General features: G+C 48.3%; 1 protein-coding gene across 2 annotated transcripts in view; it reads right to left on the reverse strand.

Moving 5' to 3' along the window:
* DNAH7 (dynein axonemal heavy chain 7) overlaps positions 1-24,158 on the reverse strand; it is a 1,167,586-nt gene that overhangs the window by 77,228 nt on the left and 1,066,200 nt on the right. For both annotated transcript variants that reach the window (XM_069615701.1, XM_069615700.1), the window contains one exon: positions 23,635-23,738. In XM_069615701.1, coding sequence (XP_069471802.1) covers positions 23,635-23,738 — 104 coding nt within the window. The remainder of the gene's footprint in view (positions 1-23,634; positions 23,739-24,158) is intronic.

Here is a 24,158-nt window from a genome sequence, read left to right on the forward strand (position 1 = left end):
CAGGAGGACTCGCAACTGGGCAGCCCGGAAATAGAGCTGGAAGTCAGGCAAGCCGAACCCCCCCTCCTCCCTCGGCAAGGTCAAAACCGCCCTCGCAGTCCTCGGGGTCCTGCCCTGCCAGATAAACTCTCGGACCGCATTCTGTAGTGTCCTCATGAGGTGGTCGGGAATGTTGGACGGGAGAGAGGTAAAGAGATACAGCAGGCGCGGCAGCACGTTCATCTTCACTGCCGTCATGCGGCCGTACCAAGACAAGATCATAGAGCCCCACCTCCTGAGGTCCTTGGTGATGCTAGCTAGGGCCGGGTCATAGTTGGCGGGGGACAGTTGGGACAAGTCCCTGGTGAGGAGGACTCCCAGGTAGCGTATGGAAACCTTGCCCACTGTGATCCCATGAAGTGTGCCCACGGGGTCCAGAGCCGGGTCATTTACCCGCATGGGGAGAAGGACCGATTTGGAGGCGTTAATCTTTAGCCCCGAGAAGTGCCCGAATGCGTTCACCAGGGATAGGAAGGGGGGGAGGGAGGCGCCGGGGTCCACCAGGTAAGCCAGGATGTCGTCGGCGAATAGGGAGAGCTTAAATTCCACCTCGCCCCTCATTATCCCCCTGATCTCCGGGTGCGACCTCACCGCTATGGCCAAGGGTTCCATCGTAAGGATATATAACAGGGGGGACAGTGGACACCCCTGTCTCGTGCCCCGTGAGAGGGGGAAGGGGTCCGACAGCCTGCCGTTCACTTGCACCCTGGCCTTCGGGGCTCTATAAAGAGCCATCACCCAACCCCTGATGTGTGCGCCGAATCCCATTCTCTGGAGGAGTAGCTCCATATATCTCCATTCGACCCGGTCGAACGCTTTCTCCGAGTCCAGAGAGAGGAGGCTCGCATCAAGCTCAGAGTTCTGGGCGTGGTGGATTAAGTTTATAGTTTTGCGGATGTTGTCCGAGCCCTGCCTACCCCTTACAAACCCCACCTGGTCCCCATGGATCAGTGCCGGCAGAATCTTCTCCATCCGTTTCCCAATGATCTTGGCAAGGACCTTGACATCAGTGTTCAGTAAGGATATAGGGCGGTATGAAGAACATTCAGTGGGGTCCTTGCCTTCCTTGGGAAGGACGACAATTATGGCCTCCATCATGGAGTCCGGAAGGGTCCCCCCCTCTAATACCGCATTGAAAACCTTAGCTAAGTGTGGGGGCCAGAATAGAGCGGTACTGTTTGTAGAAGGACACTGTGAAGCCATCCTCCCCGGGGGAGGTCCCCGCCTTCATCCCGCTAATTGCGTTACCCACCTCCTCCTCGGTCACCGGCCCCTCCAGTCCCTCGGCCATCTCCCCGGACAGGGCCGGCATCCGGACCGAGTTGAGAAACCCCTCTATCTCCTCGTCCCGCCCGTCCCATTCCGAGGTATAGAGTTTTTCATAATATCTCCGGAAGGCCTCTCCTATGTGGGGAGTGTCATGGCCCATGGTCCCCTCCTCACTCCTCACTGCCTTTACCATTCTTTCCCTCTGGACCTCCCTCAGTTTCCAGGCTAGGATTCTGTCCGCTTTGTCCCCCTTTTCGTAATACTTCTGCTTAACCAGTTGGAGGCTTCGCTCAGTTTTGTGCAGGAGGAGGTCTCGCAGCTGGAGCCGATAATCGGTCAGCGATTCAAGCTGACCGTGATCCAAGGGGGCTGCTGAGGGCCCCACCGGTTGGAGTTGGGCAATCTTCCCCCTCAGGGCTTTCTCCTAAGCTTCCCTCACTCTTTTGGCTTGTGCGCTCATTTTAATGAGAAAGCCTCTTATTGTGGCCTTGAAGGCGTCCCATAGAGTGTGTGGGCCCACCTCGCCATTGTCATTAAATTCAAAGAATTCCCTAATAGCCTCTAACACCTCCTGGGCACGGACCTCATCTTTCAGCAGGGAGTCGTTACATCTCCATCTCCCTCTGTGGTCGCTTAGCCCGCCCCTTGCAATGGTGGTTCGAACCAGGTCGTGGTCCGACCAGGGGACGGGGTCGACCTTGTGGGCCGAGACATATGAGTGCAGGGACTCGTCCACCAGGATGTAGTCAATTCTAGAAAAGGACGAGTGGGTGGACGAATAATATGTGTAGGAAGGAAGGAGTTCCTGTCCCAGGGGAGGGGAGCGTGTCCACCAAGCCCAGCTCTGCGTTAACCACCCGGAAGGACCGGGCCATGTGGACATCCGTGGGCCTGGGAAGCTGAGGGCCAACCCGCCTTCTATCTAAGTCGGGGTCGATAACCATGTTGAAATCGCCTCCTACCACCAACCCCCCCCCGGACAAAGAGCTTGAGTTTCTCCGCCACCCCCTCCCAAAACTGGGCCTGGCCCTCATTGGGACCGTATATCCCCGCCAGGGTGAGCGGGGAGCCCTGCAGGGATCCTCGTACCAGCAGGTATCGGCCTTCCGGATCTCACTATTTCCTCTTTCACAAAGCCCACGTTTCTCCCCAGAAGGATAGCCACCCCCCTCTTCTTGACCCTGTGGGACGCGCAATGAGTCTCTTGCAGGAAGAGGATATCAAGACCAGCTCTCCTGAATTCTCTAGAGACCAGGGACCTCTTCGTGGGGGTGTTCAGGCCCCGTACATTGAGAGTGCCCACTCCCAGGGCCGGCAGACCCTCAGCCGTCATCTAGCAACTTCATTCTCCGTGTCGACTCACCTACACTACCCTTGTTTGGATACTCCCATGGTTGGATCCTTTCCACCCCTCCCCTCCCCACCCCTCCCGGAGGGCCTGTGACTATTCCCCAACTGCCCCCTGGACTCCCCCCCCAAACTGAAACCCCCCAACTCCTGCGTTGACCCCCTCCCCCCTCCCCGGCGTCCAGCCAAGTTGTCCCGCCATATCTGGCTTTTGGCCGAACCACCAGCCCGCTCCCCTAGCCGGGCCGATCGCTTTGGAAGCAGTTCCTCCTGAGCGCCCCGGGCCCCACCCCTTCAATACATCCCGTATACTTGCTGTTCGTCGGGGCGTAGGAATCGGCACAACCGCATGCACCGAACCGAGTTGTCCCAATCTGCATGCTGCGACCCCTTACTCAGTCCTCCGGGTCTCTCCGTTGCCCGTCCTTAGCCGGCGATGGCGTATTCATTTTTCTGAACTTTCGTGCGCCGGTTCGCCTCCTCCTTTCCCCCGACGGGCCGGGGCCACTAGGTCCAGCCCTCTCAGGCCCCGACGGGCCCCTCCGGGCATTCGGGTCCGTTGCATATTCCAGCAGGGCTCCCCGGATGTCCTCTTCCGTGACCAGGGTGGTTCTTTGGCCCATGTATTCGAACGTCAGGGAGAAGGGGTAGCCCCATCTATATCGCACTCCCTTCTCCTTGAGTAGCTGTGTGAGCGGGCGACACATTCTCCGCTTGGCTAACGTGTAGGCGGAAAGGTCTTGGAATATTGAGACCTGAGCATTGTTGTAGGTAATATCTCTGGCCTTCCTGGCTTCCTCCAGCACCTTCGTTTTCTCTGAGTAGTAGTGGAACCGGACCAGTATCGACCGGGGGCCCCCCGATCTGCCCCCCGCCCTGTGCACTCTGTCGAACGTAGGTTCCGTGGTCATCTCTTCGGCAAATAGGAGGGTGATAATGTCCCGCACTGCTCTGATGACGTCCCTCTCTGTCTCTCCTTCCAGCTCCGGCACCCCGAAGATTCTGAGGTTATTCCTTCTCTCCCTGTTCTCAAAATCGTCCATCTGCCGGGCTCTCTCCTCGTCTCTCTTTTCCAGGGCCTCCTGCCTCAACTTAAATTGTATGTCTTGGGACACCGTTGAGGATCGATTGGTCTCAACCTGAAGCAGTCTGTCCTCAACCTTTTCCACCCTCTGGTCCATTTTTTCGAGTTTCTGAGCTATGTCAGAGCGCATATCCCTGATTTCTTGTAGGATCGAGGCAAAGCCCCTCTCCATGGCCGACGGGGGGGAGCCGTATCCTCAGAGTGGGTCATGGATCTTTTGAGGCCCAAGCCGTTGTTGCCCCTGCTGGCTTCTTGAAAGCGGTACCCCTGCAAAGTCTCTCTCCAGCTCATCCGGTATATGTCCCGAGGGCAGGAGGACCGCCTATCGCACCCCCGGCACAGGCCTCGGGCACACCGTGAGATGGGCCCCGCGCCTCGGGGGGAAAGCTTCACCAGGCCGAGGGCGGGCACACGCCCCACCGTCGCCCGGCGGGGGCCTCACACCCTATGTCGAGGTCGCAGCTCTTGTCTCCTTTTCACTTAGAACAGATCCCCACAGTGGTCGGGGGGAGATCCTTCCGGGCGGGCACTCGCCCCACCGTCCCTCAGCGGGGGCCACTCACCCGGGAAGCGGCCTGAGGCAGGAGGGGGGCAAGAGCTCGAGCGCGCCCCCCTCACCTCCGATCTCCGGCACGGATCCAAAGATTCCCCATGGGGGCCCGCTCCCGCCGCGCCGCCCGCGGATCCTCAGCCCCGGCGGGGGAGGAGGGGCCCGTCCTCTGCAGTGGCCGGGCCAGAAGGCGCGGGAAGGCCTCCGACGCGACCCGACGGGGGATTGCTCCGGGACTGCGCTGTCCCGTCTCCACTGCCTGCTCCCGGTGCTGGTCTCCGGCTCCAGTCGGGGCTGGCTTACGTTCCGCCCGCCTCTTGCCGCGTGTAGTCCGGGAATACGCCGGAAGGCTCCGCTGCCCTGCTGGTTCTGCGGCCGGGCGGGCCGCGTATCTTGACTTCCCGCGGGACTTGATCTCGGGCTTCCCGGGGTCTGCAGACGCCGTTCTTTGGCCTCGGGGGTGCCCGGGGGGTTGATCGGCCGGAAAGTGCCGGTGGGCCTCCGGGGGGGGCTCAATACCCTCTGAAAGACCGGATCCGGCGGGAGCGATGCGATCAGGCAGCCATTGCCTGCGCGCCCCCTGGTGGCCTCCCTGGATGACATTTTGAACGTGACACCAGACTGAAGGCTTCACGGGCCCCCGGCCCAGATGGCCTATCCTACGTGGTAATAAAACATGATCCAACCAGTTGGGCCCCAATACTATTTAGAATGTTTACTTCAATATGGCAGAATTGGGGATTCCAAGATGGTCGTCGTTAGAAGGAGGACATGCTAAACTTAACTTGAAAGGAGCAATTTACGCCATCTCTCCCTCCCCCAAGCGTGAGAAAGTAAGCAGGTGTGTGAGCCCCAACCCCTTCCATACATGAAGCAAAGACCCGTGCACATTTAAGGACTTTGGGCAAGATCGAGTGAATCCTGTGAGACCCTGCAACACGGGAGGCGACTGCGTGGCATCATCCCATTAAGAACTGTTAGCAAGGCGGCGGATCACTTATAGTTGAAGCGGTACCCACGGGTGAAAACTGAAGAGAAGGAGAACTGGAGGCATCATGAGAAGAGGCACTCTCCTCCATGTGGCTAGGGGGAGGTGCCAAATGACGGAGTAAAATAACGGAGAAGAAAACACAGTGCTGGGAAAGTATAAGAAGCTATACCCCCTGGTGACTGCAAATGGACTTCATGAATGCATGAAGGTGGCTAGGCACGGCAGCCCAAAAGTGAGGACTTCAGTATCTGGTGCCGGTGACAATCGCATAGTGAAAGTGGGTGGAGCCTCATCCTGCGCACACATAAAGGAACGCCAAGCATTCTTAGAATCCACTGTGACACGGCGAGTGGAACAGGTGAGGAGGAGCAGGGGCCTGGAGAACAAAAGTGAATGTACAGAGGACCATCCCAGGGGTGCGGTAACCTGGGGAACTGAACGCTGGCACAGAGAACTATGCAGCCCTTTCCTATCCTCAAGCATATAATTAAAGATTGAGCCTTTTAATAATTGACAAGAGGGCGGGGACAGCATTAGTGGGAAACAAGGTCCCTAAAGGTGAAAAGGAGACTTTGACTATTGGGAACTCCTGGGGGAATGACATTACTGAGTCATACACACCCCCTTTCAGATTGAGAGTCTAAGGACAGAAGGTCAAAAGTACACACTACTGCATAGATGGATCTGAAGGTTGGAGATAGTGACATGGAAATGTACATGGAAATGATAGCTATTGAGAGCCATAAACTAATGAGCGGTGGATAAAACAAAGGCTTCAGTTATCAGACGGTCGTTCAGTGGGCTCCTAAGTGGGGAAAGACTAAGGAATCATATGTCCAATGCTAAAGGGAGAAGACGTCCTAAAGGCTCCTCAACACCCTCCAAGGCGAACACTCGAGGGGCAGAGGGGACAATTCCAAAGTTCCGGCAATCAGAGGTGAAAGGTTCTCTCAGCGAGACCCGATCCTCAAGACAACTATCACTGGATTACAGTGACTATAGAACGGGGAGAAACAATGGCAAACTCAAAAAAGAAACTAATGTGATGCTTGGCTGATCATCAGCAGCGCCTAAGGGAAACACTCCAGGAGTGTTTTCAAGAAAAGATCACCATGGTAAGAGCAATATAAAAACTGCGGTCCAAGAAATAAAGGGGGATATCGCAAAATTAGGTGAACCTGTAGACACAGCAGAACGCGCTCTACAAGAATTGGTAGACGATTCACAGAAAAACGATGAAACCCTGGAACAGCTCACAGGGATTACACACAATCTGGGAATCCAGTGTGAAGATTTGGAGAATAGGTCAAGGCGATCTAATATTCACATTAAGAATGTTCCAGAGGAAATTACAGATAAAGATCTTAAACACTCAATACAAACTCTGTGTGCGGACTTACTCCTAGAAATTCTGTTGGATGATGTCCTCTTGGATCGCATTCATAGGGTGGGACCTCCCAGGAAAGAACCGGGGGCTCGACCCCAGGACGTATATTCCGCATTTACATCATATGGGCAGAAGGAGGGAGATTTGAGGGCGTCACGGACAGGATTGTATCTAACGATCAGTGGCTCATAAGTACAGCTCTATCAAGATTTTGCACTTTCCACCATGTTCAAAAGAAGGCAGATGAATCCAGTCACCAGCATTCTCAACTGGGAGAAGGTACGGTACAGGTGGACTTTCCCCTTTTGATTGCTATTTTCTTGGTAGGGGAGTCAATTTCGATTCACAACATGTGAAGAAGGGCTGGATGTTGTAGCATCGGAAAGCAGAGCTCGAACTAGGACGGCGGATGCGGGAGGAGGAACCACTCGGCAACAGTGACAATGGGAATGGTCCAAGGAAAAGCGAGACAACAGAATCGCTCAAACTCTGAAAGGCTGGGACAAAGGGAAGGACATGCCACAGTCTGAGGGGTGAAGGCAATGGGGCCCAGATAAATCAGATACATGGAACATTTTGGATGAGACGTTTAGAAATAGGGGAGGGTGAACAGGATTGGCGATGGAAGGTCGAGACGAGAATCAGGGATTAAACGGGGGACTGAATTGAGATCTCTTTGAGAGGGTTAGTTTATCTCTCCACAGTTGGTTGTTCCCGGGTAGATTACTGGCACATGGGCGGGTACTACAGAGGTTGTCACTAGGACACATGTACCAGCATGGTATGGGGAGGTGGACAGGGGAAGAAGAGTTCTACAACTTTTAAGAAGTGGGAGGTGTGCATTCTATTTTAAACTCAAGAAAGAAGAGATCCACTAAAGTCTGGTGGAACTATGTGGGGCATAGAGATTAAGGTGCAATGAAAAGGGAAAAGATTGGTTAGAATATAGTATTAACTATGGGGTTTAAAGTGCGTACATATAATATCCGAGGTGTAAACTCGGCAGTAAGCTGGGATCATTCCTGAGGCACGAGAAACCAGACTTTCTTGCGCTCCAAGAAACACATATCTGTAGAAAGGACAAATTGCACGTTAAATTACAAAGTTACCCACAGATATTCCAGGCTAATATGAATGAGAAGAAAGCGGGGGTCCTGATCGCGTTTAGGAAAAAGGAGTTCATATTGTACTCAACAAGTGACAAACAGGGCAGGTACCTATTTGTAAAATTCGCATTCAAAGTGAAATATTTACTGCAGAGACAATGCATGCACCAAATGTGGGACAGGATTGTTTCCTGAAGACAACATTAGCGGTACTTAAAAAAGTAGTGGAAGGCCATTTAATACTGACAGGGGATTTTAACACAATGTGGGATGTGCGAATAGATTCTAGTCGACTGGGTTTCACGGCTCGAACTACACTATCATAACAAATGAAAGACAAATTTACACAATAAGATTTAGTTGATGTGTGGTAAGCGGAGAGGGAAATGGAAGCCTGATTTACATTTTATTCACATATCCACAAAACTCAATCACGAATAGATTACATTTGGGTTTCGCCTAGAATCGTAGGACGACTCCAGGAAGTTGCTCTGGGATCAATCATAGCTCACAACCATTTGTGTCGAAAAGGTGGGTGAAAACACCCGTTTTAGTTTTTGGCGGATGAAAGCACTTTGAAGGGAATGGCTGTGCAAGAGGCTTGGCGGGTGAGTCAGCTGTTTACAAGGGAGGGTGACACCCGCCAAAAGCATGCAAGTTGAGAGCTATGGATCAATTGCGCTTTCGGATCATGCGCCCCTGGAGATTCATCTGACCATGACACCTGGGAATAGGGGGCTATGGAACTGGGTGTTACCAGATTGGATTTGAGCAGACACAGTCTTTTCGGGGGAGATAGAGGATAGAATTCTGACCTATCTTAGGGACAACGTGATTGTAGTTACCGCCCCTGGGATTTGGTGGGATGCTTTCAAAGCGGTAATTAGGGGGGAGTTGATAGCCCATAAAGCCCTGAAGGAGAAGATGAGCCGGTGATTCGAGGAGGACTTTAGAGACTCAATTACAGATCATAATGCCAAAAATTAGTAATCTCCCTATGAGGGAAACACTGAAAACATAGAGCCATAAGAAGACACTTAAGAGCAAAACAAAGCAGAAAGGACCCTAATTAAAACTAAACAATATTATTATATAGAAGGAAATAGAGCGGTCGGTTATTGGCACAACAATTAAGGCAGAGAACAACTACCCAACCAATCTTAAAAATTAAAGAAGGGGATGGGAAGAAAGCGACGAACACAGAAGGAATTATAGGGTGTTTTGAGAGGTTCTATGGGACGCTATATTGATCTGATAGACTACAGGAGGACTCGCTGAACACATATCTCAAAGTAGTAATTCTTCCGAAACGATCAAATTCTGACTGGGAGGAAATGGAGGAGGACATCACAGAAGAGGAAGTTCATGCAGCTATTAAACAACTTCCACAAAAAAAGGCCCCAGGACCAGACAGCTTCACAGCTGGGTTCTAGAAGAAATATTAATTAATTTTAGCCCCCCACTTAACATGTTTATATAGCTAGTTTGAAAAGGCGGGATGCATTACTGCATCCATGAACAAGTGTGAAATTAGTGTTATGCCCGAAGCAGGGGAAGGATCTGACACGCCACGGGTCATATCGCCCAATAGCGTTAATTAACATGCTCTGATATGCTATGATAGGTTATTTTTAACACGCTTAATACCCAGAGGTTTCTAAGCGTGGACCCGGGATCGAACCTGTGGTGCTCCATGTCATCTTGCATCCAAGATGAGCACGTTGCCCCTGAGCTATCCTCCCGAGACAACATTGATGCTAAAATATTTACCAAGATACTCGCCTCACGAATGGAGGATAAACTCCATATGTTAATTAGACCTTACCAAGCTGGGTTTATAAAACACTGTAAAACCTTTGATAACTTAAGGAGAGTATGTCATCTAATTGAGAAAGTGGAGAAATTGGGACTTCCTGTGGTACCTCTAGCACTAGACGCTGAAAAGGCGTTTGATCGCATAGAATGGCTTTTTCTCTTTCAAACAATGAGAAAAATGGGCTTTGGTAAACAGTTTCTTCATAGGATACAAAACAAACTATCAAACTCCATCCCTCTGCTTATCTATCAATGGGCAATTGTTGGGTTCTAGTTGAATCGCATATAGCGGTACTATCCCCCTTGCTATATGCAATTTACTTAGAAGCCTTCCTGCAGCGTATACGTGAAGCGCCTGGGTTAAAGGGGTCCATTTTGGGGGGTTGGAACACAAAATAATGGCATTCGCCGATGACATCTTATTAGCTATATCAGATCCCGTTGAATCTCTGAAGGCGATCTCCTCGGAACAGGCAATATTCTGGGAGGTCTTGGGTCTGAAGGTTAATCCCCATAAATCCGAAATGCTCAACCTTACACTACCAAAGGATACAACAGAGGAAATGTTGGGCTGTACCCAATTCTCATGGGCAGAAGAGAAAATTAAATATTTAGGTGTCTACATATCTAAATCTGTGGCCACATTGTGTGAGGGAAATTATCCTTTATTGCTCAAAACTATGAGAGAAGGCCTACAAAGGTGGAATCCTCTATATATATATCGTGGCTGTGGGGTATGGCTTTGATAAAAATGGTGACCTTACTGTGCTTTAATTATTATTTCCAGGCATTGCCAATATCGATTCCCAGGAGGTTTTTCAGGACGCTTAACCGCATCTTATCAACCTTTATTTGGCATAATAAAAGACAGCGGGTGGCATTATGAACCTTAATGGCCCCAAGGCATAGGGGGGGTATGGCCTTTCCTGACTTTAGAATTTACTACTGGGCGGCCCAGTTGACAGTACTGAAACAATGGTTCTCAGCTGATGAAAGTAAACTTTGGTTGACCTGGATAGAGCTGTAGCGGGCGGCCCATTAGAAGAGGTGTTATGGTTACTGCGGACTGATCGCTCTATGAGCATGAAGGCTTTGCGAATAACTGCACTTGTAGGCGAAGTGTGGGATGAAGTGTTAAGACAAAAGCACATATCAACTATTCCGGGGCCCTTCACACCTATATGGGATAACACTCAGTTTACTGTAAGGATGGGAAAATGAGCTTTTGGGAAACGGAGGGAAGGATAGCTCGGGGGCAATGAGAGCTCAGGGGCAACAAGCTCACCTTGGAAGCAAGAAGACACAGAGGCACACAGGTTCGATCCCCGGGTCCGCGCTTAGAAACCTCTGGGTATTAAGCGCATTATAAATAACATATCATATCATATATCATAAGCAGGCTGCATACAACCTTAAGATTTGCTGCAAGGTAAAAAAGTCAAAACGTTTGAGCAATGTAAACAATCCTTCACGCTTACGGAAAATGATCAGCTTAGTTACCTCTAGCTTTGACATTGGGTCTCCCAGCAGACAACTCACTATGTTTGAGAAATGTATCACGTAACACACAGGGGATACACATTTAATCTCTGCATTCTACTCTTTACTCTCTCTGAAGGTGGATCCCGGGAAAAGTGGGAATATATGGATAAATGGGAGGGTACATTGGATCGCCAGATAACCGATTAGGAATGGGAGACGCTCTGGCAAAATATTCTGAAGCTAAATGTGGTATACAATTCTCACTATATACCGGTGAGACCTAATGCGATGTTTAAAGGGATCTTGCAGGACTGTTGGCGGAAGTGTGAAGGGCAACGGGACTGGCTCCATATTGGGTGGTCCTGCCCAGTCTTGACACCATTCTGGGGCCAAGTAAACCAGACACTACAGGAGGTGGTGTGGGCAAATATATCAATGGAAGCATGGGACTGTCTTTTGGGTCTTTGGAAAAAAGATGCAGCTCCACAAGATCAGGTTCACAAAAAGACATTTATGGTATTATCTTTGACGGCCCTTTTGGTGATTGCAAGAAACTTGAAAAAAGAAATGGCCCCATCACATCATGAATGGTTTTATAAACTTTGGCATGTTCTGGCAATGGAATGGGTAACGTACAATATAGGAAGGGAAGACAAAAAATTCAGACAGGACTGGGGTATGTTGCTGGACTATTTGAAGGACAATTATCGGATTCAACTGTGCCCACAAAATATTTGGTTTTTAGACATTGCTTAATACCTCTTTACTGTACTGATGAGGGGGTGGGGTAGGATGACGGGGGAATGTTATGGAAAAATGTGAAATGCCAATAATATAATTGTTTTTAAAATATGGCAGGGTGGGGGTGTTCCCGAGAGCTGGCATGAAGCTAAATTTATACCAGTGCAAAAAAATGGATGGACCTGGCAAAATATTGAATGTTGGCCATGACAGAAAATATTTGCAACACTGCTACTAAGAAAAATAAAAGCTTGGATCGCACAAAATGTACTACTGTCGAGTCAACAAACTGGTTATAGAACCGGGATGGGGACACTGGACTATATATCGGTAAAGCACTATTTAATTTCTAGAGTCGAACATAGGATTCATCCGCATTTGATAGGGTGGATGGATCATGGTTATGGTCGAAATTAAGGAATTGGGTAATGTGCCCACGACTTGTTATGGCAGTGCATACCGGGACCACAGTGACAGTCTGTTTGGACACAGAGGAGAGTCAAACTAGCCATAAAGACAAACATAGGCCTCAGACAAGGCTGCGTATTAACACCATACTGTTTAATTTATACCTAGAAGACATGGCTAAAGCCCTTGATGAAATTCGAGCTTCCCCCCGCCCCCTGTTATAGGAAAGGAATAGATAAAATGGCTCGCCTATGTGAACGACACCTTGGTCCAGGACAATATTCCTATAGGTCTGCAGCAATCAATTAAAGCATTGTACTCCTATGCTACAGAAAATAATATGGAGATGAACTTAACAAAAACAAAGGTGATGGTAACTGGATGGTAACTGGAGCATCTCAAAGTAGTAAATCAAAGTTTAATTGGGAATTAAACGGGATAGTACTTGAGGTTGTCCCGTCATTTGTATATCTTGGATTGACCATTTTTGCAAACCCTACTTAAAAACAGTATGAAGAAGAATGTACAAAAAAGGTAATAAGGAAATGGAATATTACCAAACAATGTCTTGCCAGTATGGGTGGCCACTCAAGAGAGGGTTACCTACAGATATACAGGATAGGCATAATACCAAGCTTTTTATATGGGCTTGAGGTGCTCAGTGAAGAACACATACAGTGGTTTAACAGAGTAGAGGGAAAGCTCTGGAGGCTGATTCTGAGACTTCCTAGATTAGTACCTATAGAGGCCTTTAGATGTGAATTAGGTCTCACATCATTAAGGGTTCTCTGGCAGGTCCAACAGTGTAAATTATATATTAAGCTCAAGATGCAGAATCCAATAAGAGGATACGAGGATGGGTTTCATAGAAAGAGATAATAAAATAAAGAACAGTAACCCACTGATGAAAAATATAATTATATCATCAGAAAAACTGCTAGAGTCCCTCTGTTTGGAACCCCCATTTGAGAACACGGAACTCTTAAGCAACTTTTATACTAAACCGAGAACCAAAGCCAGATTTTGGGATGTATCACTGGATTTGGATTCACTGAGTAATAAAAAGCATTACAGAGAGTATGCTAGTCAGGGATTTAGTATAGGAAGTGACTACCTCCTGAAATATAGTAGTTATGACCTCAAGTGTCTCCTAATAATGTTGTGATTTAATGTATTACCTTGTTATGAGTACATTAGAGCTTGGGAAGGTATTCCTGCAGAAGATAGAAATTCGAACTTTGTAAAACCAGTGTGGAAACAACAAGACATACACTGAACGGGCTGCCACAACCTGAATCAATATTACATAAGAGGTTATTCAACACTGGTAGGAGACTTAACATCAATCTCCCAAGATCAATTCTGGGCTGCAATAGCAATGTACTCTGCCAGTGCATTGATCATAACAGGGTGTGGCTACCATATTTGAGTGGCTGAGTTATTATAAAATTACTAATATACCCACACTATTTGCAGAAGTTATTATCAATTAATTGACCTACCTCATGTTGACTACGATTAATTGATGCTAAATGGATGATGCAAGTGTGTTTAATTATTTGGATATAACTGTTTTAGAACATGGATACCTTTGAATGATTGGTATTTTTAGAATTGTTTTGTAACATTTGATAAATGTGCTATATGATGAATAACTAATGTTTAAATAATGAAAATGTATGTATTTATGTAATTTAATTGTGTTGGTGCAAAAGGTTTGTCTGATAACCAAAGCACGCAAATAATGTTTGAAAAAAGAGGAGAGATCACAGCTATCTTCGCTAATTAGTGAGTGAAAATAATGAGGCACAAATTGGAGATTACACAAGATCTTAGTAGTTTGAGCATTTTAGCTGGGCAACCGTCAAAGGGGGAACCAGAGAGATGGCGAGAATCCATAACTTTAAGTAAAATGGATTCAGATATTTTATTTATTTGAATTTATATAGCGCCCAGCGGCCCTAGGACATCATGACGCTGTTACATAAATGTGCTTAGTACAGACTTAAATAGATGGAACAACAATGCAGACAATATAGACAGCAGAAGAAAGATGTGCGTGTTCTTTGGTTACAGAGGAACAGCATAACAGGCCAGTGAGAATGGTGCAGGTTACAGAGAAATGGCATGATTAGCTGAACAATTTGGTTTTCAGCATTTTGCGGAATACAGCATAAGATTTTCAATTTCTGAGTGCAGTGGGGAGGGCATTCCAGTTTTTGGGGGCTAGGTGTTGAAAGCTGGAGCCTCCTGCTTTTGACCTTTTGAAGGAGGGGACATAGATTTGGTTTGAGAGATATGCTCTAGTGGGTATGGATGAGGAGTTGAGGGTGATCCTCTCCGAAAGGTAGGGAGGGGCTTTAAGTGACAGGCACTTGTGTGTAATGGCCATGGTTTTAAAGAGAATGCGTTCTTTAATCAGTAGCCAGCGTGCGTCTTTCCTAGGCTGGGAGATGTGTTCCCTTTTAGGGATACTCAATGCTGCTCTGAGGGCATTATTTTGTGTCACTTGGAGCTTGTTGAGGCTTTTGGCAGAGGTGCCTAGGAAGAGGGCATTACAGTAGCCAAGCTTGCTGCCGACTCTGGCAATTGATAGGTGGTTTTTGGTTGACAGGAATGGCTTAACCGCGTTGATGATCTTTGTGGTGAGGGCAGCGGAGGAGGCTATGGCACTGACCTGGCGTGTCATAGATATGGTGGAAAAATTGCAAAATGTTGGTTGTTACGCATGGCCTCATGTAGAGCAGAGGTAGATGATGCTGGTAGCGAGAGAGAACAACAAAAAGGTTGAATTTTATCTTAAAAAAAGGTGAGAAAGATCCTCACAGAGCTTTTGAGATGAAGTGGTGTGTGATTCAAAAGAACATTGGTGTGCAATTCCCTAACAACTTTAAACAATTCTTTACTTCTTGTCGAGCCAGTTAGACTACGATTGGAATAGTAAGACTGTTTAGTCAGTTTGATGAGGCGTATATAATTTTGAAGTTGTTGCGAGTAAGGCAGCCTGATATTTTTTGTCTTGTGCATTTCTCCATGCCCTCGCTAACTGGCAACCTGTTTCTGGCCTCTCTCACTTCGTCGTTGTACCAAGGTTTAGCGGATTGCAAAATGTTTCCAGACACCCTCTGTTAAGCGGCTGCAAGCAAATGTATCTTTTGATGTAAGGAATCAGTGAAAAGGTTTGATAGGTACCAAGTTACTTACCTGTAACTCCTGTTCTCCAGTATGGGTCTGGCACGGATTCACGTGCTTATGAATATTCCCCATTGTCAGGCTGGGAATAATCTGTAAAAAAGAAAGCAGTTTTGCTTTAGCCTGAAAACTGCTTGTCTCCTCTATAACCAATCACTGTGCTTTGGGTCATACTGCCCCCATCCAATGACAGTCATCTCCCTGAGCTCCACCCCTGGTGGCAGTCTCAGGATTTGGTAGAGCACGTAAAGTGGCAGTATGAACCAAAAAGAGCCACAGAGGGGAAGGAAGGAGGGCTTGCATGTGAATCCAGGCCAGACCCATGCTTGAGAACAGTTACAGGTATGTAACTTGTTCCTTTTCCAGCATGGATTCTCATGCTCATGAATACGATTACAGATCAGTACATTTACACAAACGTGAGAGGGGGCAAGGCTCAATAAAAGCATTACACGTACCCCTGGAATAGACTCCCCTCAAGTAGACAGGTTGTGTAGCACCGATTGGCCGACCCAGGACTCCTCTCTGGAATCCCTGTTGACGCAGTAGAATCTCGTGAAGGTGTGGGTGGGGGTGGGCCTCCCGGGTGCAGCCCTGCAGATGGAACATAGAGAAACACTGTTGTTTCTGCTATGGCTCTGGTGGAATGGACCAGCCTGGCAGTGGTCCGTTGGCCAGACGATGACAGTGCATGATTCAGGCAGAGAGCCACCTGGATATGGAAGACTTAGACAGGGCCTCCCCGTGATTCACAAGTCCAAAATTCACAAAGAGTTGAGGTGTCTTCTGACGTTCCTTCGTGTGTGCCACATAAAACTTCAAGCCATGAGCAACGTCCAGCGAATGCAACGAGCCAAAGACTCATTGAGATGGAATTCAGAAGGAACCTTCGGCATACAGGTGGGTTGGGGCCGCAGCACCACCCTTGTAGTGTGGAAGGACAACTAAGGCTTCTTGCAAGAGAGCATGGACAGAGGTGAGGGCCACTAGGAAAGCCATCTTCCACGAGAGAAATTTCAGAGGAGCCTGATGCATCGGTTCAAATGGGTCTCCCATGAGCTTAGTCAAAGTCATGTTGAACTACCAAGCTGGAGCAGGAGCCTTCACTGGTGGAAAAGACCTGACGAGCCTCTGCGACCACAGGGTGGGCCTACCCAGGCGCACTGGTGTACCGGGATCTGGCAGCTAGATGCACCTTGATGGAGGCATGAGCTAGGCAAGCCTTGTCACTGAAAGAATGTATGGAACAAGCTGCAGAGCTGTGATTTGCAGCAGTGTAATCGTCGTGCACCACACTGTGAATTGTTTCCATTTGTGGCCGTAGCACAACGTAGACGAAGCTCTGGCCTTGTCCAGGATCTTCTTACGCTCCAGCAGCAGGGACTAATGCCTAAACTCTAGGGCTGCAGGAGCCAGGCCGTGAGGCTCAGCGACGCTGGGTTGTGGTCTAGTATTGTTAAATTTTCTCTGGAGAGAAGTTTGTGACATGGAGACAGACGGATGTACAGAGCCACTGACAGACAGAGCAAGTGTGGGTACCAGATCTGTCAAGGCCACGCTGGAGCAATGAGGATCACCCTGCAATGACAATGTCTGAGTGTGTTGATCACATGTGGCAGGAGCGGTATTGGGGGGATGGTGTACAGGAAGAGCCCATCCCATGGGAATGAGAAGACCTCCCTTAGGCTCCTCCGCTAAAGAAACCTGCTGGCGAACCTCTGGCACTTGGAGTGGCCTCCATCACGAAGAGGTCGATCTGGCGTTGACCCCACTTGTGGACGAGAAGGGATACTTGAGCCTGATGAAGTACCCACTCATGGCAGGACTGCAGCTCCCTGCTGAGAGAATCTGCAGTGGTGTTCTTGATGCCCGCCAGGTGAAAGGGAATGAGGAACATGTCCTGAAGAATGTCCCAGTGCCACAGGGTCTGGGCTTCCAGGGAGAGTGTGGGGGGTAGCACATCCTACCCCTCTTTCGGATGTAGAACATGGTGGTGGTGTTGTTTGTGAAGGTCTGCACCACCTTCCCCTGCAGCTGAGGTTGGAATGATTTGAGGACCCAGAAGACTGCGGTGAAATCCAGGATATTGATGTGCAGGTCTTTTTCCTCTGGGAGCCAGAGGCCTCTGGTGTGTGACTGACCAGTGTGGGGCCTCAACCCTTCGAAGGAGGCATCCGTGGTGACCGTGGCCTGGTACGGTGGGGTTTGAAAGGAGGCTCCTTGCGTGAGATGTGAGCATACTCCCAACCATCAAAGAGCTTGACGAAACTCTTGGGCAGGGGCGATTGTGTCTGTCCAGGTGCCCGTGACCTGCAGCCACCTTGCATCTAGAAACTCTTGAAGAGGCCTCATTTAGAGCCTACAAAGGGGACAAGCTGGATGCAATAGGACATCATGCCCAAAAGCGACTTGATGGCTTGTACTGTTGCAGATTGTACTGATAGCAGGTGCTGCACCTTCCCCAGGAAGGCCGTCACCCTCTCCTCCGAGGGGGTAGACAGGCATGCAACCGTGTTGAGATGGGCACCCAGGAACAAAGCGTTCTGTGATGAATCATCGCAGGACTTGGATAATTTATGGAGAATCCGAGCTCTGTCAGAAGACATATGGTCTCTGCTGTGTGCTGGTTCGCCAGTGCGTGAGAGCAGGAGCGGATGAGCCAGGCATCCAGATAAGGGTTTAAGTGGATGCCCCTGAGGCGTAGTTGCGCTAACACCGGGGCTAAGCAGTTTGTAAACACCCTTGGCAGCGATTTCAGGCCGAAGGGCATGGCCTTGAACTTATAGACTTATAGTGATGACCCAAGACCACAAACTGCAGGAACTGCCGATGTCTTGGGTGAATGGGGACATGTAAGTAAGCGTCCTCCAGGTCCAAAGTCACCAGGAAATCCACTTTCTCCAGCTGGTCAGGCACGTGCTGCAACGTAACCATCCTGAACTTCTGAAACTTCAAGCACTTATTAAGGTGTCTTAAATCTAGGATCAGCCACCACTCTTCTGACTTTTTCCGTACGAGAAAGTCTCTGGAGTACACTCGAGGGGCCCCTGAGTCACAGAGGGGCCGGCTTTATCGCCCCTTTTCTTAACATGGCTTAAGTGTACATCCTTCAGAATTTTGTGGCCTTCACACAACCCTGGCACCAGAGGGCCACGTCATTACCCATCTGGTGGATCCGGAGTCCACTATGTCTAGCGCCACCGTGATGGCATGGTCAGAGGCCACCTCGCCCTCCTGGAACAGGGCCAGGGCTTCGGCCTTCTTGTCGTCCGGCGAGATGTCCAATATTGGCCCAAGCTTATACCAGAGCTACCTATCATAGCGAGAAAGGATGGTGAGTGCATTGGCGTCTTTGACGGTGGAAGCCGCGGTGTAAATGATGCGTTTGCCCACCGCATCCAACTTCTTCCCCTCCTGATCCAGGGGAACCATGGAAGACGGAGATGGGTTGGAGGTTCATTTCCTGACCGCGGATGAGTACGAAAAAGCTGGGACCTCAGGCACCTGGGGGCCGAGTCCGGGACACTATACTTCTTCTCCAGCCAGTCTCTCTTGGAGGGTAGGGTACTTGGTGTCTTTATCAGGACCAAATTTTCCTCTCAGACATTGTCCAACAACAGATCCAACATGACGGTCTTCCTCAAGGACTCACATTGCTGAACGAGGAACCACTCTTTCTTCTTCTCCTCTGGCACCAGGCTGAACAGTTTGGACGCTCTCAAAATCGTGCCATGGAATAGGTCAATCTCGTCCAGCGTCGAATCCTTGACAGGCTTGCCGGTGTCCAGGGGTTCTCCATCAGCAGGGACTTAATGCTCATAATTGCCTGTATAGGTAGCCATTGTATCTGTCTAAGTACCAGTGTCAGTGTCAGTACTTGGTAGCCTCTCTTCCACTGGTGTGAAGGCTATATGGGGCGGTGTCGGCTGACGCTTTGGTCAGGAAGGGGCCTTTGGCCTGGTAGGGCTAGGCAGATGCTTCGGCCTGGGCAGACTCCTGGTCGGCGCCCTAGGAGGGCTGTGTGCCATGCCTTGCACTGGGACAGCAGGCAGTCTTTGTTGGATTTCCAACACCAAGGTGTTAAGGGTGCTGAGGCTATCCAGCGACATGTCTCTGGGTGCTGGCTGAGGAGAAAATAGAGCAAACGGCAAAGGGTCAGGACTGAAAGGCTGATCCAGCTCCTGGTGTGGAGATCCCTCCTGTGATATGGGCTCCTGGCGCCCTTCATGGCCGGAGTAGTAGCCCTCGGGCAGATGCTCGTCCTCAGAGCTACTATAGATCTGAGGAGACCTCCTTGGGGACCCCACAAGCACCCTCACAGGTCTCGGAAGGAAGTCTTTCAGAGGCAGCAAGTCCCTCAGCCTACCCGAATCCTTTGGGAATGAGGCAACGATGGGCACCTGCAAAGTTGGCGGCATTACTGCTGAAGTCTTAACCGGAGCAGGTGCAGGTGGAGGCTTCGGAGACAAAGCCACTCTTGTTGTAGTAGTCGTCATCAAAGTAATGGTGGTCTTCATCAAAGGGGTTGTCAACAAGTTAGTGGTCCTGGTAGACGATGGCCTTGTCGAATGGGCCTTTGCTGCAGTTCATGCGTCTTTAAACCTGAAGGAAACAAGGCTCTATACAGCCATTTGTTGCTCCTGACACGTGACCAAGCATGATGGGGATTGTGGTTCACGTTGGTTTCGAAAGACAGCCGCAACAGCCCATTTCCAAGGCAATCTCCATTGCCTAAGGAATGGGGCTGCAAAGCGCTGCGGTCCACATCGGAAGGGATATCGAGCTCCTTTGTTCTTTAGACAGGTAGTCGCATGTGTGCCTGCCTGCACCTTGCGAAGCATAGCCAACCGCTGACTCATAGCACTAAAGATGGGAGCAAGCCACAACCATCAAATAATAATACGAACGCAATCCTAGCCGTGTCTGTCAAAATAAAAGGGTCTATACTAATAAACCAATTGCCAATCCTTACTTCTAAATACAAATAGTGTGGGAAACAATGTGATGCAAAAGGAAAGTTTTAAAGAAATGATATGTCAGGATATTCAAGCCGTTAGCTTCTCTTGCCCACGTTTTCAGCACGGGGCAAGGCAGCAGATTGAAGCTTAGCACACTCTCTGGCTCCTCTAGCCCCAGGATGCAGTTCCAAACTTCCACATCAGAGACTTCTGTGTCAAAGTCTCTTTGCCATTCAAAGTCTCTTATTTAAGAGAGCCTGATGCAACATTCCAAAACATTAAAGTTCCTTTCTTCTCAGGATTTTTACTTATACAATTTCTCTGATGTTTTACTGTTCAACCAAGGTCCCCCTCCGTCGGGCTCAGACCCACTTTAACACAAAACCTTCAATTGGTCTCACTCTGTCGGGTTCGGACCAAATTCATGTACTTTTGCAAACTTTCTCTACTTTATCAAAATTGAAGATTTTCGACTGTGTGCAGGATTTTGCTTGACCCATCACAGGACCACTTCGATTCACATGTATTTGTTCTCCTTCGATAGATCTCCCTCTGCCCGGTTCGGACCAAATGTATTTACTTTTGTCACTTCTCAGCTGGATACCTTACGGAGACCTTCAATTGAGCACCTGCACAGTGCCAGACCACTCTGTCAAAGGTATTGTAGCTTGCTTTAAAGTTCAATCACTCATCAGCAGTACAACTTCACTTGCACCTCTTATCACACGCGTTTTAACAATGTTTGTTCCAGCTGCTTGCAACCTTGGCTTCAACACAGACCGTCCTTGTATCGGTCTCCCGAACTCACCGGCTGTGTTGATCTCACTGACGCTACTATGTTCTAGGAGCCAGGGTGGCTAGTGATTCACCCCACCTTGATTATTGACACGGGAAGGCGCCGGGTATCTCTAACACACAATGCAGGATTCTTCAGCCTGGTTTCCTGGTCTTATGCTTTCTATTCTCTAGGTCTATGGAAAGTAACGGTTCCTTTTCGAAAAAGGTCAAGGCAATTTCCCTCCTTGCCATCCCCTTCGGTTTTGCCGGTTTTCCTCGGTCGGCCAGCTGCCGTCTCGAAACTGCCATTTCCTCATGTGCTTTTCCTGGCTCAGAGTGTGCTCCTGTGCTACGCCTTTTATCTGTGTGGGAAAGTGTAATGGAAGTCTGGTGTGTGTGATGGTCAGTAATTGCTTAACCTTATCTGACCATTGTATTGGGACACGTCAGATATTCTTCTCGGATGTTAGTCTGTTTTCTCTCATAGCGGGCTGTCCATGAGAAAGTGTTTGTGTTGTAAAAGGGGGGAGGAACGGTATAGTTCCTAAATATCCTACCTGGTAGGATGGGGTAAAGGTGTTACAAGGAAAGGGATACTGCGTCTCACCATCTGGTGTCCCACTCCCCAAAGACACCCTCACCCAGGCGATCTTCCCGCACTGGTCCACCCGCAGGAACTAGATACAAAAGCGATGGCTGTGTCCTGGCCACCTGGATGACAGATACCCTGGGATTAGTGGGTGACCTTCTGGTTTCTCAAAGCAGCCTGCAGAGAACACCTGATATAAACCAGCTTGCAATCTGTGCTTGCACAAGGTCAGCCTGCAGCTTATGCCACAAGTCTGTACTTATTCAGGGTTGTCAAGAATTCGTACCGCCGGGAAGTTGAGCCTGTAGAAAACCCTATCTTGGGCTGTTATGGGGTCAGGCAGCTCACTGGAGGACACAGTCTGATTCCATGAAGGTGGTTATCCATTACCTAACATTGTCTGTGGAGAAGTCTGCTGCACAATCAAACTCATATAGGGAAACTGCAGTTAAAGCAAAGTGCCGCCCGCTCCAAGCTCATGCACAGCTTTCACTCATTTTATTTATCACCATGCCTGCTGTAATATATAAGGAGAGCTGGTCAGACTATCACGGTTTGAGTAAGGAGAAAGATTGTAAACATTGAGAGCGCTGAGCAGAGTAAGAGGCAAAGGCAGCGGTGTGGCTGTGGTGCATAGATCAGGAAGGTGTTTTGGCAGACTTGTGGATCAGTAGAGATAAAGGGAGTTGAAATATAGTCCCTTACTTGCAATTCAGACAGAGTGTCCCCCAAAACCAAGATGAAGGAACTGGAATCTTGGAAGGCTAACTCATGCTGTTGAAACATTCCAAACTAAGTTTAATCACTGATTGAGCCAGTAAAACATGTCATTTGAAGTTCCTGTTTTTTAAAGACAATTCTGAAGACAAAGGATGGAAGTTTAACGAGTAGGAGAGAATTGGAAGACATAATAAGAATCTACAACCAACTCATCAATTAATGAATGTGCAGCAAGTAGAAATAATATTAAGAAATTGTTTGTACATAAGCAATACCATTTTTAAATAGGATTCAGAAGCAGCATTTAAATAATGAATCTCTTAGTTGCTAACAGTCACAGCGATATATAATAGGGTATTTCTTAAGTTACATTAAGTTTGTGTTCATCAGAACAGTTTGCTAGGTTTGTGACGTTAACGGCATTCTAGATAAGCATAAGACTGACCACAGAAACTATTGACAAATTATTTAATAAGATTTAGTAACTTAAAAATAATTCAAGTGGGAACGCATTACTTCCATGACCCAGTTCATTAATGGCACGGATTGCCTGACCCTAGAAACGGCGCGGCAGAGACACGTCATGGCATGGTATAACGGTATCAAGAGCGAGATCTCATGAGGAGTGCGGCTCGGAGATATGAACCAAGTGGTGGTGAAGGTACCAAAGACTGAGTGCCAGTAAGGTGTGCGGAAGACTGTCGGTCTTACTAGCAAGTCGGAAGGATCACGTCTTGTGAAGTGTGAGAAGAGAGAGTCAGAGCCAAAAGCAGCAAAAACTGAAGGGTCAGTCCAATTCAGCGAGTTGGTAGATGACAAGTAAGGTGTGTTTCCCAGTATTTAGTCAGTAAAAACAGCATTTAACTAGGATAATGAGACTATCTAGTAGGAACAAAAGAAAATAGTCATGTACAGAGTGTGTGATAAAATTAAATTGAGATCAATTTGAAGAATCGAACAAACCGTAAAAATAAATTTCCTTTTGAGCAATTCGTTGAATTATTTCACCTAAATAAAGACATATCCTCTTGGCATATGCAGAGGAAGCACAGTTAGAATTAGTACTTTGGTGTGTGGGTAGACTCAGACTAGAGAATCAGGAAGGTGAAGGAGAACAGACTGTGCCATTGCTAGGTTTTTGTAATACATACATACTTTTGGAGAGCATGTAATACTTACCACGGGCACTGAATCATAAAGTATCTTGGGAACTGATTCTCCAAGTTTTTTGGTTTTTCTGTCCCAGCGTGCACCATCCAGATACAATCCTCTTACATATACACCTAGGTTAAGAAAATGATACACATATGCTTAGCAACAGACATAGGTAACATTTCATTTTTGCTTAGGTCATGCATCATCTTGCAAATAAAAGAAATCGTTTGAGGGATTTGATTAAAACCAAAGAGTAACCAATACCTGCCATGTACTGTTAGCTTCATAAGTTCTGTTAGATATGCAGACCATTTACAAAAACAAAGAAACTACCAGGATGTTTTAGATTCAAGAGTTCCTGGCATGTTTTCAACATGCTTCATTCACCTGAGCAATACAGATGCCAACAAATGCCCCACCCCACATGGTTACTAATGGCTACCTTTTATGTTTCTGTCCTATACTTTATAGTTTGTAATTCACCTAAATTGACCAAAAAGGGCAATTGAAAGATGGTAGTGCATTATGTTAAATAACACACAGGTCAA

Source organism: Ambystoma mexicanum, chromosome 9 (assembly GCF_040938575.1).
Source record: "Ambystoma mexicanum isolate Mex_15411 chromosome 9, UKY_AmexF1_1, whole genome shotgun sequence".
NCBI lineage: Eukaryota > Metazoa > Chordata > Amphibia > Caudata > Ambystomatidae > Ambystoma > Ambystoma mexicanum.